General features: G+C 45.6%; 4 protein-coding genes across 7 annotated transcripts in view; 2 read left to right on the top strand and 2 right to left on the bottom strand.

Annotated features, from left to right (window-relative positions):
* The window catches only part of GPN3 (GPN-loop GTPase 3), a 637,401-nt gene that overhangs the window by 424,187 nt on the left and 197,457 nt on the right, over positions 1–15,757 (bottom strand). The gene's annotated exons all lie outside the window — the stretch shown is intronic.
* The window catches only part of VPS29 (VPS29 retromer complex component), a 444,410-nt gene that overhangs the window by 384,632 nt on the left and 44,021 nt on the right, over positions 1–15,757 (bottom strand). The window lies entirely within an intron of this gene.
* LOC126931527 (peptidyl-prolyl cis-trans isomerase NIMA-interacting 4-like) overlaps positions 1–15,757 on the top strand; it is a 773,797-nt gene that overhangs the window by 366,994 nt on the left and 391,046 nt on the right. The window lies entirely within an intron of this gene.
* Positions 1–15,757, top strand: part of CCDC63 (coiled-coil domain containing 63) — a 58,378-nt gene that overhangs the window by 21,098 nt on the left and 21,523 nt on the right. For 3 of the 4 annotated variants that reach the window (XM_050749762.1, XM_050749764.1, XM_050749765.1), the window contains exons 5-8: positions 3,959–4,078; positions 9,341–9,522; positions 11,457–11,638; positions 14,645–14,865. In XM_050749762.1, the coding sequence (XP_050605719.1) occupies positions 3,959–4,078; positions 9,341–9,522; positions 11,457–11,638; positions 14,645–14,865 (705 nt within the window). The remainder of the gene's footprint in view (positions 1–3,958; positions 4,079–9,340; positions 9,523–11,456; positions 11,639–14,644; positions 14,866–15,757) is intronic. The other variant, XM_050749763.1, reaches the window with a different exon arrangement.

Raw genomic sequence — 15,757 nt, forward strand, 5'->3', positions numbered from 1 at the left:
TGTGCCTGGCCGCTTGGAGTTTCTTTATTTAAGACGGAGTTTCGCTCTTGTCGCCCAGGCTGGAGTGCAATGGCATGATCTCAGTTCACTGCAACCTCCACCTCCCAGGTTCAAGCAGTTCTCCTGCCTCAGTTTCCTGAGTAGCTGGAATTACAGGTGCCCACCACCATATTTGGCTGATTTTTGTATTCCTAGTAGAGACGGGGTTTCACCATGTTGGCCAGGCTGGTCTCAAACTCCTGACCTCAGCTGATCCACTCGCTGCAGCCTCTCAATGTGTTGGGATTACAGGCATGAGGCACCACATGAGGCCCTTTATTGGGATTTCACTGGTGTTTTCCATTCATGTCCTTTTATTGTCCCAGGATCTAATCCAGGACACCACTTTGCATTTAGGTTATTTACATTTTACTTAGCAAAAAGTCCTCTGGATGTAGGTGGCCTCAGTGTTGTTTCATCTGCTTTAAAAGACTGTGGCAGCCATGCCTTTCCCTGCACCCCAAGAGGATGCAGCCCTCCATCCTCTGCTCCATCTGCATTGCCTCAGAGGGAGAGGTGTCCCATTGCCTTTCTATACAGCCAGACCCCTCCTGTGTTAGGCCTCCCTCAGTCGCATCCCCCATTATTAGGGAAAGACCTCGCTCCATCAATGACAGCCCTGCTCTCATCTTCACCTTCTGTTTTGTCAAGGTATCCCTCCCTTGCCTCTTTTATCTCAAAATAACCTGAAAACTGCGCACAAATGAAACTCAAAACACAACCCATCTGCAATCCCAAATTATTGCCAGCTTCCCCCTTTCTAGAAATTTCTAGAAAGACTTGTCTACATTCCCTGCTTCCCTTTCTTGGGCAGATGTTATTTCCTCCTCCATCTGTGGTGATGGGAAGAAGTCACCTCCACTGAAACTGCTTTCTCTGGGGTCACCAAGGACCTCAACCTCTCTAAGCCCAGTGGCTTTGCCTCAGTTTCCACCCCAAGACTTTGAATCTGTGAATACCAAACTTACAAGCAGGAAAGGACCTCTCAAATACACAGCCCATTTGTGAATCCCTTTAGGACAGTGGTTCTTAAACCTATCACTCCCAAAACCCATAACACCCATTTCTCCCTTTCTCTCTCTCTCTTTCCTTTCCTTTCCTTTCCTTCCTTCCCTCCCTCCCTCCTTCTTTCCCTCCTTCCTTCCTTTTTTTTTTTTTTTTTTTTAACAGAGCCTTGCTCTGTCACCAGAGCAAGACAGTGCAGTGCTGTGATCTTAGCTCACTGCAACTTCCATCTCCCAGGTTCAAGTGATTCTCGTGCCTTAGCCTCCCAAGTAGCTGGGATTACAGGCGCATGCCACCACACCTGGCTAATTTTTGTAATTTTTAGAAGAGATAGGGTTTCAGGCTGGCTGTGGTGGCTCACACCTGTAATCCCAGCACTTTGAGAGGCTGAGGTGGGTGGATCACTTGAGGTCAGGAGTTCAAGACCAGCCTGACCAATATGGTGAAACTCTGTCTCTACTAAAAATACAAAAATTAGCCAGGTGTGGTGGCACATGCCTGTAATCCCAGCTACTTGGGAGGCTGAGGCAGGGAAATTGCATGAACCCAGGAGACGGAGGTTGTAGTGAGCCAAAATTGTGACAAAGCAAAGACTCCATCTCAAAAAAAAAAAAAAAAAAAAAAAAAAAAAGAGAGAGCTAGGGTTTCACCATGTTGGCCTCAAGTGATCCACTCATCTCAGTCTCCCAAAGTGCTGGGGTTATAGGCGTGAGCCACCATGCCCGGCCTCTAACACCCATTTCTTTTCCTTTCTTTCTTCCTCCCTTTCTTCTTCCGCTGAGTTGTTAATTACACATGGTGAGATGCACACGTCTTAAGGATACAGCTCAATGAACTGATACTTAAGTATATACTCAGGTAATCATCACCAAGATCAAGAGGTAGATTATTGCAGCATCCAGAAGACTTCCTTGGTCTCTTTCACAAACCACCCCCAAGGAACCTCATCCTGATCTCCGGCATCATAACTTTGTTTTGTCTGCATATAGAATTGCATGTAAATCACCTCTTCCAGGATATGCACTTTATAACTGGCTTTTTTCATTCAACATTATGTCTGCCAACACCCTTTTCAACAGCAAATAATTATCCCTTTACAATCCGAAATGAAATCCATAAATGATAGAATATTTTCCCTTTACTTATGCTTTAAAATCATTATTTGTACTAAAATGATGTTTATTTTAATATGTGAATGTCCTCATCTGACTTACCTAGAACAGGGTCAGCAAACTGTTTCTGCAGGGAACCAGATAGTGAATATTTTGGCCTTGTGGGCCACATGGTCTCTGTTACAAGTCCTTAGCTCTGCCTTTGTAGCTCGAGGGCAGCCATAGACAATACATAAATGAAGGGGCATGGCTGGGTTTCAATAAAACTTTATTGACAAAAACAGGTAGTGGGCCAGATTTGGCCACGGGCTGGAGTTTGCAGACCCCTGGCCTAAAAACTGCACTGATAGGCAGAATCGCCAAACATTATACACACTACAGACAGATGCAGGCCGACTGTATCCACGACTTGAAGAACATGATTCAGGCTGTGCTGGTGATGTGATTTTCAGAATGGTGACCAACTCTTAGTAGAGTTACAAACAAATCAAAGAATAATCTTCTCTTAATTGATACAGTGACTACAGTCTCGGATAATTCAGTGTTTATTAGAATTGAATGGAAAATTCTGTGTGTGTACATAGAAACGATAGTTGTTTTTGTTGTTGTTGTTGTTGTTGTTGTTGTTGTTGTTTAAGATAGGGTCTTGCTCCGTTCAGGCTGGAGTGCAGTGACACAATCATGGCTCACTGCAGCTTTGACCTCCCAGGCTCAAGTGATCCTCCTGTCTCAGCCTCTCAAGTAGCTGAGACTGTAGGTGCTTGCCACCATGCCTGACTATTTTTAGATTTTTTTTTTGTAGAGATGGGGGTCTCACTTTGTTGTCCAGGCTGGTCTCAAATTCCTGGGCTCAAGTGATACTCCCACCTTGGCCTCCCAAAATGCTGGCCAAATTTTCTGTACCTAGAATCAAACTATCTTTTTTGACCAGATGTGGAAAAGGAGCCAGGCATAGTGGCTCATGCCTGTAACCCCAGCACTTTGGGATGTTGAGGCAAGTGGATCACTTGAGGCCAGGAGTTCAAAACCAGGCTGGCCAACATGGCAAAACCCTGTCTGTACTAAAAATACAGAAAAAATTAGACAGGCATGGTGGTGCATGCCTTTAGTCTCAGTTACTCGAGAGACTGCGGTAGGAGAATCGCTTGAACCTGGAAGGCGGAGGTTGTGGTGAGCCGAGATTGTGCCACTGCCCTCCAGCCTGGGCGACAGAGTGAGGCCCTGTCTCAAAAAAAGAAAAGAAAGTCTCAAAAGAAAATAAAAATATAAGGAGGTCTCTCATCTACGTAATGTCCAGAGGGGCACTGGGAAGTCACAAGGATGGAGGATAAGTCTTGGATGCCTGGTGCTATCTCACATGCTGCAGGGTATGTGACCTCTCGTGACCCACCCATTACATGCCACTAGTGCCTTCATCATTGCAAGAGCCAAAAAATCACTTCTTCAAGGTTACAGAAAGCCCCTCGGAGGAGGACGACGTCATTTCTGCTGGAAACCATGGCTTTGGGTAGGCAGAATGTATGTCAATGTATGTAAATGTCACAGGTGAGTGATATTTACATGCACAGGTGACAGCAGATCTCCAGATTGCTTCATTGTAGCCCAGACTGGCTAAGATTCAGTCTAATTGAGGAGGCATCCAAGAGATAAGTAAAAATTCCATTTATAGGAGAAGAAAGAACATTGCAGTTTTTGTCTGAGCACACTTCAGTTAGTGAACTGTAGAACTGGTACCCACACAGATGCTAACACAGCTGGAATTTCTCTCTCTCTTTCTCTCTCTCTCTTTTTTTTTTTTTCAGATTGTTGAGATGGAAAAAAAAATCGCAAACCAAAAACAGATTTTCACAAAAATACAGGAGGCCAATAACCCCCGGAAACTGCAGAAACAGATTCACATTTTGGAAACCCGTTTGAATCTCGTATGTAAGGTGTTCTCTGCAGCTCTGCAAACAGCTCTGCCCGACTTTGCTCAGAGCAAAGAATGATGTCTGCCCAGTCATTAGCAGAACATACCCATTTCCCTGGTTGACTCAGGAGCAGGTGAACTAATGGACACACAGGCCAGGAAGCCTTTAGGATTTACCGTCCACCTTAGCAAATGCGGTTATCCCCTCAAACCCTTACCTGAATCCCCCAACCTACCTGGGATGCCTACTCTTAGTTCTCTGCCCCAAACTTCCTGTTTGTTTTCAAGAAGCAGCTCAAATATTACCCATTACCAAAGCAGCATTAGTTAGACCTTCCTCCTCCGTGACAAGCTGCTCATGCCTCTGTCATAGCCAGTGCCTTTTTGTTGTTGGTGTTGTCTCTAAGAATTAGTCGGCATAGATATGCATAACTTGATAATGGGAAAGGTGACACTGATCACCCTCAACCTATAGTGACTTTTGTATTAGGCAGGGTTCCCTAAATTGCAATCTGGCTTAAGCAAAAAGGGGAACGTGTTTGTCATAGAATTGAAAGATCCAGAAGAGGAAGTGGGGCCTTCAGGCATAGCTGGATCTAGGTGCTCCATACATGTCTTTAAGACATATTCTCTGTCCATCTCTCCTCTGAGTGGATTTCGTTTTTGGGTAGCCCCCAGTGTGAACAAATGCTAGTAGAAATGAAACATCTTTTTCCTAAGAGTTTAATCACATATTCTGGGGAGAGTTCCCACTGGGCCAATTTGGGTCATTTGCCCATTTCTGAACCAATCACGGAGGTCAGAAGAATGAAATACATGGGCCTGAGTCACATGGCTACCCTGGGGCCCCTCTCTCCCAGATCCACCCACTGCCACCCCAAGTCAGGGAAGGGCAGCCCTATCCAAAATATGTGGATTAGAGGAGAGGTGGTTCACCTGGAAAAGCAAAAAAAGTGGAGAAGGAATGACGGACAGGGACAAACAACACATTCCAGTCTGGTTTGTGAAACTGTAGCTCCCACATGAGCTACTAGAGAGAGAAAGTGAATGGATTTGGAAGAAAGCCTGTCATTCCCTCACTAAACAAAGCTCCTAGCTTCCCCTGGACTTTGACCCCCAGGCTTTGACCAGGCATGGTGGGAGCTAAGTGGATCTGATCTCCGTATACCTCCCCAAGTTGCTGCTGAAGGACAGGGCAGTGTTTTTTTAATATCCATGCCCAGTGATTTGCAGCTGTGCCTCAGGATTCCCAGGATATGTGTTAAAAATACAGATTCCTGGATCCCCTCCGGATTCACCAAATCAGAACCTCCAGGGCGTAGGTTCAGGCATCTGTACCGTTATTAGCAAACCCAGAAAGACTGAAGATCCCATTGGTTAAGAATCATAGATGTAATGCCTGGCATGGTGTTTAATGCCTCAGCAAATGTCTGTTGATTGAATGAGTTACTAAATGCATGCATGATTTAATGATGACTTGTCTATAGGTACAATTTTTTTTTTTTTTTTTTTTTTTTTCTGAGACAGAGTCTCACTCTGTCACTCAGGCTGGAGTGCAGTGGCATGATCAGGGCTCACTGCAGCCTCAGAGGTCTGCTTTTTTGTTCTAAGTCTATTCAGATGTTCTATTCTTCTCAAATCAATTTCAGTAGTTTGTGTCTTTCTAGGAATTTGTCTATTTCATCTAAATTATCCTAATCTGTTGGTATATAGTTGTTCCTAGTATATCCCTTGTAGTTTTTCCATAAGATCTGTAGTAATGCTCCTTTTTATATTTCTGAGAGGTCTGTTTTTTGCATCTCAAAGTAGTCCCCTCTTCCCTTCATCCCTAACCAGATGTGATTGTGCCTTTTAATAGGTTAGGCAGCTGGCCTGGTGTGGTAACTCATGCCTGTAATCCCAGCAATTTGGGAGGCCAGGGTGGGTGGATCACTTGAGGTCAGGAGTTTGAGACCAGCCTGGCCACCACGGTGAAATGCTGCCTCTACTAAAAATACAAAAATAAAAATAAAAAATAAAAATTAGCTGGGCATGATGATGCATGCCTGTAATCCCAGCTACTTGGGAGGCTGAGGCAGGTGAATATCTTGAATCTAGGAGGCGGAGTTTGCAGTGAGTCGAGATGGTGCCACTGCACTCCAGTCTGGATCTGGATGAGAGAGTGAGAACCTGTCTCAGAAAAAAAAAAAAAAAAAAAAGAAAAGAAAGAAAAAAAGAAAAAGGTTAGGCAGCCATCTCTAAAGGTGATTTCGGGGTCTCAGAGTACCCCCATGGTCCTAAATATCCTCTACCTACTCAGTGGGGCCTGAGAGTCCTCCCCCTAGGTCAGGTCTTCCCCCCCACAGTCAGAGGATAGATAGTATGCCTACAGTCCTGGAGCAAAATTCACAGTAAAGAGCCAATAACTGATAACTGATAACTGTCCTCCCCCTAGGTCAGGTCTTTCTCCCCCACAGTCAGAGGATAGATAGTATGCCTACAGTCCTGGAGCAAAATTCACAGTAAATAGCAAATAACTGATAACTGATAACTTCCCAAGAGGAAGTGGAGGATGCAAAGATAGAATCAGAATGCTCTGCTCCTAGGGACTCCCCTACCTTGTGTGGTGGCTATGGAGACACTCAGGAACACCCGGAGCTGAGACTAGCAGAAGCAAGCAAAGAGCTCAGGATGCAACATTTTAGGAGGTTCTCCTGCTCAGGCTTGAGGAATCACAGGGCTGGCACCTGAGAGAGAGTGCCTCCTTAAATTTCATGCCCTGGTTGCCTCACTTGCTTTACCCCAGTGTTGGCCCTACAGAAACCAAATGTTTCTTAGAACATACTTTGAAAACCTCCAAAGAAATTAAATCCCTTTGCTGTTAGGAATATTTTTTTTGAGTTGTTTCTTCTCAATGCTTATGGGAGCACTTCACATGGTCTTTTAAAAAAACTTCAAAAATTATTTTATTAAAAAAAAGATAGACTGGGTGTGGTGGCTCACACCTATAATCCAAGCACTTTGGGAGGCTGAGATGGGAGGATCATTTGAGCCCAGGAGTTCGAGACCAGCCTGGGCAACTTGGTGAAACCCTGTCTCTACTAAAAATACAAAAAAATAGCCCAGCATGGTGGTTTGCACCTGTAGTTCTAGCTGCTCGGGAGGCTGAGCTGGGAGGATTGCTTGAGTCTGTGATTGCACTACTTCATTCCAGCTGGTTGACAGAGCGAGACCCTATTTCATAAAAATAAAAACTAAATTCTACTGTGTATATTTAAGGTATAAAATATATCACTGGATACATATAGATATTAAAGTGGTTACTATAGTGAAGCAAATTCATATATCTGTTATCTCACATAGTTACCCATTTTTGGTTTTGTGACAAGAACCTCTAAAATCTGCGCATTAGCAGGAATCCCAAATACAGTACAATTTTTTTTTTTTTTTGAGACAGAATCTGGCTGTGTCCCCCAGGGTGGAGTGCAGTGGCACAATCTTGGCTCACCACAACCTTCGCCTCCGAGGTTCAAGCGATTCTCCTGCCTCGGCCTCCTGAGTAGCTGGGATTACAGGTGCCCACCTCCACGCCCAGCTAATTTTTTGTATTTTTAGTAGAGACAGGGTTTCACCATGTTGGTCTCAAATGCCTGACTTCAGGTGATCCACCCATCTTGGTCCCCCAAAGTGTTGCGATTACAGGCATGAACCACTGCACCCACCCCAAATACAGTACAGTCAGAGTCCCTGGAGTCCTCATGTTGTACCTTAGGGCTCTAGACTTGCTCCTCCTCCATATCTGCTACTTGCTATCCTCTGACCTCCGTCTCCCTGCTCCCTGTCCCCCTCACCCCACCTGCCCCTGGTAACCACTTTTTTATTCTCTATCTCTGTATATTTGCCTCTTTTTTTTGTTTGTTTTGTTTTGTTTTTTGAGACAGAGTCTTGCTCTGTCGCCCAGGCTGGAGTGCAGTGGCGCAATCTCGGCTCACTGCAACCTCTGCCTCCTGGGTTCACGCCATTCTCCTGCCTCAGCCTCCCGAGTAGCTGGGACTATAGGCGCTTGCCACTATGCCCAGTTAATTTTTTGTGTTCTTTAGTAGAGACGGGGTTTCACTGTGTTAGCCAGGATGGTCTCGATCTCCTGACCTTGTAATCCGCCCACCTCGGCCTCCTAACGTGCTGGGATTACAGGCATGAGCCACCACGTCCAGCCTTTTTTTTTTTTTTTTTTTTTTTTTTTTTTTTTTAGACTGAGTCTCATGCTGTCACCCAAGCTAGAGTGCAGTGGTGTGATCTCGGCTCACTACAACCTCTACCTCCCAGGTTCAAGCGATTCTCCTGCCTCAGCCTCCCAAGTAGCTGGGATTACAGGTGCCCACCACCACGCCTGTCTAATTTTTGTATTTTTAGTAGAGATGGGGTTTCACCATGTTGGCCAGACTGGTCTCAAACTCCTGACCTCAGGTGATCCACCTGCCTCAGCCTCCCAAAGTGCTGGGATTACAGGCGTGAGCCACTGCACCCAGCCTTGACTTTTTTTTTTGTTTGTTTAGAGTCCACATGTAAATGAGATCATGCAATATTTTTCTTTCTGTGTCTGGCTTATTTCACTTAGCATAATGTCCTCCAGTTTCATCCATGTTGTGGCAAATGGCAGAGTCTCTTTTTTTAAGGCTCAGTAATTGGGGGTGATTTTGCCTCCAAAAGGATGTTGTCTCCTAAAGGAGACCCTGTTGGTTGTCATAACAGGGTTGGAGGTGAGGGTGCCACCTGAATGTAGGGGGTATTTAATATCCCACAAAGCATAGGACAGCCCCCTGTTGCAAAGAATCATCCAGCCCAAAGTGCCAGTGGTGCTGAGTTTGAGAAACCCTGTATGAAAACAGCCCCACCCCATTTTATTTTTCATGCTATCAATTTGTTGAGGAGTCCAAGTCAATTGTCCTGTAGAAAGTTCTATTAATACCTTCTCAGTTTGGCTTATTATTTCCTATGGTGTCATTTAGCTTGTTCCCCTCTCCTCTGTTAATTGCCTAAAACTGGAAGTTAGGTCTAAAAGTAGTTGAGGAATTTGAGATACAATAAAAAGGATCCACTAAAGGGCCCTTAGCCAGTTGGTGGGCCACTCAACTGACTCCAACCAGTTGAACCTCTTGCCTAGTGCTCTAACCACTCTTCCATGGCCCTTGGGAGTGAGATGGGGCAAAGACCTGACAGTCCTCCAGGTACCTTCTGGAACCTTGTCTTATACCCCAGAAATGAGACCTGTTTTGAAGCATGGCCTTTTCAACAGGTCACTGTTCACTTTGACAAGATGCTGACCACTAATGCCAAGCTCCGGAAGGAGATTGAAGACCTACGATTTGAGAAGGCTGCTTATGACAATGTCTACCAGCAGCTCCAGCGGTGCCTGTTGATGCAGAAGAAAACCATGAACTTGGCCATTGAACAATCTTCTCAGGCCTATGAGCAGAGGTGGGCTGGTGATAGGTCCAGGGGCAGTGAGGTCTCTTAGCCCCTTGCTGAGCATCTAGCTTTCTACTCTGGGCCACCACTGCCCCTGGTCCTTATGTGTTGGGGAATCTTAAATCATAGTAGTAATAATTCTGAACACTGACTGTGTGCCAGGCATGATGCTAGGTACTCTGGTGGGTATTGTTTTAACTCTCACAACTGCCCTAGGAGTTATTATCCCCATTTTACAGACTAGGACATGGAGGCTTAGAGATGCTAAAATGCCTACCTGAGATCTAGGTAAGTGGGATTGTGGTGAAGTTGAGATTCAGACCTCTGTGCTGTGCCATCTCCTCCAAGTGCCCCTGCCTCTAGTCCAAGGGGATCTTTCTCAATCTGGGTCTCTGCTGGCCTCACACTCATAGGAGCAAAAGGCATATAGTTTGGCTGTGAAGGGCGTAGGCTTTAGAGTCAGACAGATCTGGGTTTAAATCCTGGTTTCATCACTACTATATTGTTGTAGGAGTTCTTTAGACGGTGAAGAGGATTAAATGATATATAAATGTAAGGTAGTGCCTGGGACACAGTAATTGATAAGTGGTAATGGTGGTGGTGACCATAATGATGGTGATAATGGTGACGGTAATGATAATGACTGTGGTGATGGTGGTGGCGATGATGGTGATGGCAATGATGATGGGGATGATAGTGGTGATTAGGAAGATAATGATGATGGTGATGGTAATCATGGTGATGATGATGATAATGGTGATGGTAATGATGGTGATGATGATGATGATGGTGGTGGTGGTGATGATGATGGTGACGGTGGTGATGATGGTGATGATGATGGTGATGATAGTGGTGATTAGGAAGGTGATGATGACGGTGAGGTGGCAATCGTGGTGGTGGTGATGATGGTGATGGTGGTCATAGTAATGTTGGTGATAATGGGGATGATGATGGTGGTGGTGGTGATGGTGGTGATGATAGTGGTGATAATGGTGATGGTGGTGAGGATGATATGGTGACAGTGATGATGGTGATGGTAGTGATGATGGTGATAATGGTGATGATGATAGTGGTGATGGCGGTGGTGGTGGTGGTGATGATGGTGATGGTGGTCATGGTAATGATGGTGATAATGATGGTGGTGGTGATGGTAATGATTGTGGTGATGGTGGTGATGATGATAATGGTGATAGTGATGGTGATGGTGGTGGTGATAGTAATGATAATGGTGATGGTGGTGATGAGGGTGATGATGGTTATAGTGGTGGTGGGGTGGCGATGGTGATGGTGGTGATGATAGTGGTGATAATTGTGATGGGGTGGTGATGGTGATGGTGGTGGTGATAGTGATAATAATGGTGATGGTGGTGATGAGGGTGATGATGGTTATAGTGGTGGTGGGATGGTGATGGTGATGGTGGATGGATAATGAAGGTGATGATGGTTATAGTGGTGGTGGGTGGTGATGGTTATGGTGGTGATAGTGATGATAATGGTGATGGTGGTGATGAGGGCGATGATGGTTATAGTGGTCGTGGGGTGGTGATGGTGATGGTGGTGATGATAGTGGTGATAATGGTGATGGTGGTGGTGATAATGGTGATGGTGGTGATGATGGTGACAGTGATGATGGTGATGGTAGTGATGGTGATAATGGTGATGATAGTAGTGATGGTGATAGTGGTAATGGTGATGGTGGTGATGATGATGGTGATGCTGAAGGCAATGATGATGATAATGATAGGAAAATCATTTCTGGGAGTGATCTAGAGCTTACAGCTCTTGTTGTTCAGGTAAGGAGGGTTGTTTTTACACAACCAGAAACCATTATAATTAATAAAAGTGATAGTCATTGTCTAGGCAGGAAGGCCTTCTGGACTGGCAGGGAAAGGGAAGCAGAGAGGAGGAGCCTCAGATGCTCAGGCTCTGTACCTTTTGCCCAGGGTGGAGGCCATGGCTCGAATGGCTGCCATGAAGGACCGCCAGAAGAAGGACATCTCTCAGTACAACCTGGAGATCCGAGAGCTGGAGCGTCTCTATGCCCACGAGAGCAGGCTCAAGTCCTTCCTGCTTGTCAAGCTGAATGACCGCAATGAATTCGAGGAGCAGGCCAAAAGGGAGGAAGGTACACTCTACAGGAGCAAACTTGCTCTCTCGCTCTCTTTCTTGCCTTCTTTCTCTCTCTCTATTTAAGTGAAGGTGCCCAAGTCTCCTTGTGGTTGCCAAATTTAGCAAATAAAGATATAAGATGCCTAGTTAAGGTCGGGCACTGTGGCTCACACCTATAATTCCAGCACTTTGGGAGGCCAAGGCAGGATGATCATTTGAGGTCAGGAGTTTGAGAACAGCCTGACCAACATGGTGAAACCCTGTCTCTACTAAAAATACAAAAAATTAGCTGGACATGGTGGTGAGTACCTATAATCCCAGCTACTTGGGAGGCTGAGGCAGGAGAATCACTTGAACCCGGGAGGCAGAGGCTGCAGTGAGCCAAGATCATGCCATCACACTCCAGCCTGGGCAACAGAATAAGACTCTCAGACCCTGTCTCAAAAAAAAAAAAAAAAAAAAAAAAGCCTAGTTAACTTTAAATATAAAATAAACAATAAATAAATATTTAAGGATAACTATGTCTCATGCAGCATTTGCGACATACTTCTGATAAAACTTTTTGTTTATCTATAATTGGGACATATTTATCTTAAAAATACATTTGTCTGAAATTCAAATTCAACTGGGAACCCTCTATTTTATCTGCGAACCCTAATTTACGGCGTGTGTCTTCATTTGGGGCTCTCTTTCTATTGTTTAGAGGGAGACTTATTGTCGGGGTCCCCAAGTTCATCTCTAGGTTTGATGATTCACTAGAATATCTCGCAGGACTCAGCACGGAGGCACCTTCACGGCTGTGATGCATAACAGTGAAAAGGTGCCAAGCAAGGTCAACACGGGGAGAAGGTGTGTGGTCTGGTGTCTGGAGGAAACTGGGCGCAAGCTTCCCAGTAGAATCACACTGAGCACACGTGGTTCTTCCAGGATCTAACTGTGACCACACATGTCAAGAGTTATCTACTGGGCTGGGCATGGTGGCTCATGCCTATAATCCCAGTACTTTGGAAGGCCAAGGCGGGAGGATCAGGAGTTGAGGCCAGGAGTTTAAGACTAGCCTGGGCAACAGAGCAAGACCCCATCTCTATAATAAAATCAAAAAATTAGTTGAGCATAGTGGTATGTGCCTGTAGTCCCAGCTGCTCGGGAGGCTGAGGTTGGAGGATGGATTGATCTCAGGAGGTCTGATGGTGACAAGGTGCTGAGGGGTACAAAAAAGCAGATCCTAAGCCCAGGAGTTTGAGGCTGCAGCAAGCTATGATTGCACCACTCCAGCCTGGGTGACAGAGTGAGACCCTGTCTCTTGGGGAAAAAAAAAAAAAAGGTTGTCTCATAGTGGGGTATACTAGAGATTCTGTGCCCCAAATTCTTACTGGGGGCTGGTCGTGTAGACATCCTCTGCCTAGCACATACCAACATTCTAGACCCCCAGAGGAAAAGCAGCTGTTTGGGATAAACTGCTGGGCATGGTGACACTTGCTGTGGTCTCAGCTACTGGGGAGGCTGAGGTGGGAGGATCACCTGAGCCTCACCAAAACAGTGGGGAGCCACTACCTGTAAAAGGTCACATGGTCAGGTGTGCCTAAAAGATCCTTTTTTTTTTTTTTTTTTTTAAAGAAACAGGGTCTTGTTCTTTCTCCCAGGCTGGAGTGCAGTGCTGTGACAGTCATAGCTCACTTCAGCCTTGACCTCTTAGGTCCAAGCCATCCTCCCACCTTGGCCTCCCAAGTAGCTAGGACCACAGGCACTCACCACGACACTTGGCTAATTTTTTAAATGTTTTTTCTTTTTTTAGACGGAGTCTTGCTCTGCTGCCAAGCTGGAGTGCAGTGGCGTAATCTCGGCTCACTGCAACCTCCACCTCCTGGGTTCAAGTGATTCTCCTGCCTCAGTCTCCTGAGTAGCTGGGACTACAGGCACATGCCACCACACCCAGCTAATTTTTGTATTTTTAGTAGAGACGGGGTTTCACCATGTTGGCCAGGATGGTCTCGATCTCTTGACCTTGTGATCCGCCTGTCTTGGCCTCCTAAAGTGCTGGGATTACAGGCATGAACCACTGCACCCGGCCTAATTAAAAAAAATTTTTTGTCAAGGTGGGGTCTTGCTATGTTGTCCATGCTGGTCTTAAACTCCTGGGCTCAAGTGATCTTCCCACCTTGGCCTCCCAAAGTGCTGGGATTACAGGTGTGAGCTACCATGCCCGGCCAGGGCAGGGATTTTGTATCAGCAGTGCCTAGCACAGTGTGTGTGGTTCATAGTAAATGCTTCATGAGATATTTGTGAAATGAATGATGGGTGAAGCTTCTGCTCTATCTCCTGGAAACATCTAACCTCATCCCTAAGGCATACTACTACTAGTACTACTCCTACTCCTACTCCTCCTCCTCCTCCTACTGCTACTACTATTACTACTACTACTATTACTACTACTACTGCTATTACTACTACTACTACTATTACTACTACTACTGCTATTACTACTACTACTATTACTACTACTATTACTACTACTGCTGCTATTACTACCACTACTACGTATATATAAATATATATACACATACACACATATATGTATATCTATGTGTGTGTGTATATATATTTTTTATTTATTTATTTATTTATTTATTTATTTATTTATTTATTTGAGATGGAGTCTTGCTCCGTCACCCAGGCTGGAGTACAGTGACGCAAACTCGGCTCACTGCAACCTCTGCCTCCCGCGTTCAAGCAATTCTCCCGGCTTAACCTCCCATGTAGCTGGGATTGCAGGCACGTGCCACCACACCTGGCTAATTTTTGTATTTTTAGTAGAGACGGGGTTTCACCATGTTGGCCAGGCTGGTCTTGAACTCCTGACCTCAGGTAATCCGCCTGCCTTGGCCTCCCAAAGTGTTGGGATTACAGGCGTGAGTCACCATGCCTGACCATAATGATAATATTGATCACGCTACTGTCTGCCTGGCATGGATCTGAGGCGCTTCCTTTTGAGTGTCACAGTGGCTGATTTTTCCTTTCCTAGCTCTCAAGGCGAAGAAGCATGTCAAGAAGAGCAAGGGAGAGAGTTTTGAGAGCTACGAGGTGGCCCACCTCCGGCTGCTGAAGCTGGCTGAGAGTGGGAACCTAAACCAGCTCATTGAAGATTTTCTGGCCAAGGAGGAGAAGAATTTTGCTCGGTTCACGTATGTCACGGAGCTCAACAACGACATGGAGATGATGCACAAGAGGACCCAACGAATCCAGGTCAGGGTGGCTCTGCTTTCCTAGGCCCTGGGGCCCCTGTGTCCACAGCAGCCTTTCCAGAGCAGTCTCCCAGGAAGGCTCTGTGAGAGGCACTATAGAAAGCAGTTTGGTCAACACCCCTCTATTCTCCCTACATTTTATTTTTGAGACAGGATCTTACTCTGTTACCCAGGCTGGAGTGCAATGGTGCGATGTTGGCTCACTGCAGCTTCGACCTCCCGGGCTCAAATGATCCTTGCATCTCAGCCTCCTGAGTATTCTGGACTACAGGTGTGCACCACCATGCCTGGCTAATTTTTGCATTTTTCGTAGAGTTGGGATTTTGCCATGTTGCCCAGGCTGGTCTCGAACTCCTGACCTCAAGCGAGCCTCCCACCTTGGACTCCCAAAGTACTGAGATTACAAATGTGAACCATTGCTCCCACTGTCCCCCTACTTTTTATTTGTATTTTTGTTTTTGAGATGGAGTCTTGCTCTGTCATCCAGGCTGGAGTGCAGTGGCATGATCTTGGTTCACTGCAACCTCCACCTCCCGGGTTCAAGAGATTCTCCTGCCTGAGCCTCTGGAGTAGCTGGACTACAGGCGCCCACCACAATGCCCTCTTTTTTTTTTTTTTTTTTTTTTTTTTTTTTGTATTTTTAGTAGAGACGGGGTTTCATCATGTTGGCCAGGCTGGTCTCAAACTCCTGGCCTGCCTCAGCCTCCCAAAGTGCTGGGATTATAGATGTGAACCACCGTGCCTGGCCTGTAACAATGGATACCTACATTTAATGTTTTCATGTCCCCCAACCCAATAGTGACTTTATAATCCATGGTGTGTTTTATTAACCAGCATTCAGTAAACTACAGTCCATGGCTGTTTCTGTGCAGCCCATGAGCCAAGAATGATTT

This window comes from Macaca thibetana, chromosome 11, assembly GCF_024542745.1.
Source record: "Macaca thibetana thibetana isolate TM-01 chromosome 11, ASM2454274v1, whole genome shotgun sequence".
Lineage (NCBI taxonomy): Eukaryota > Metazoa > Chordata > Mammalia > Primates > Cercopithecidae > Macaca > Macaca thibetana.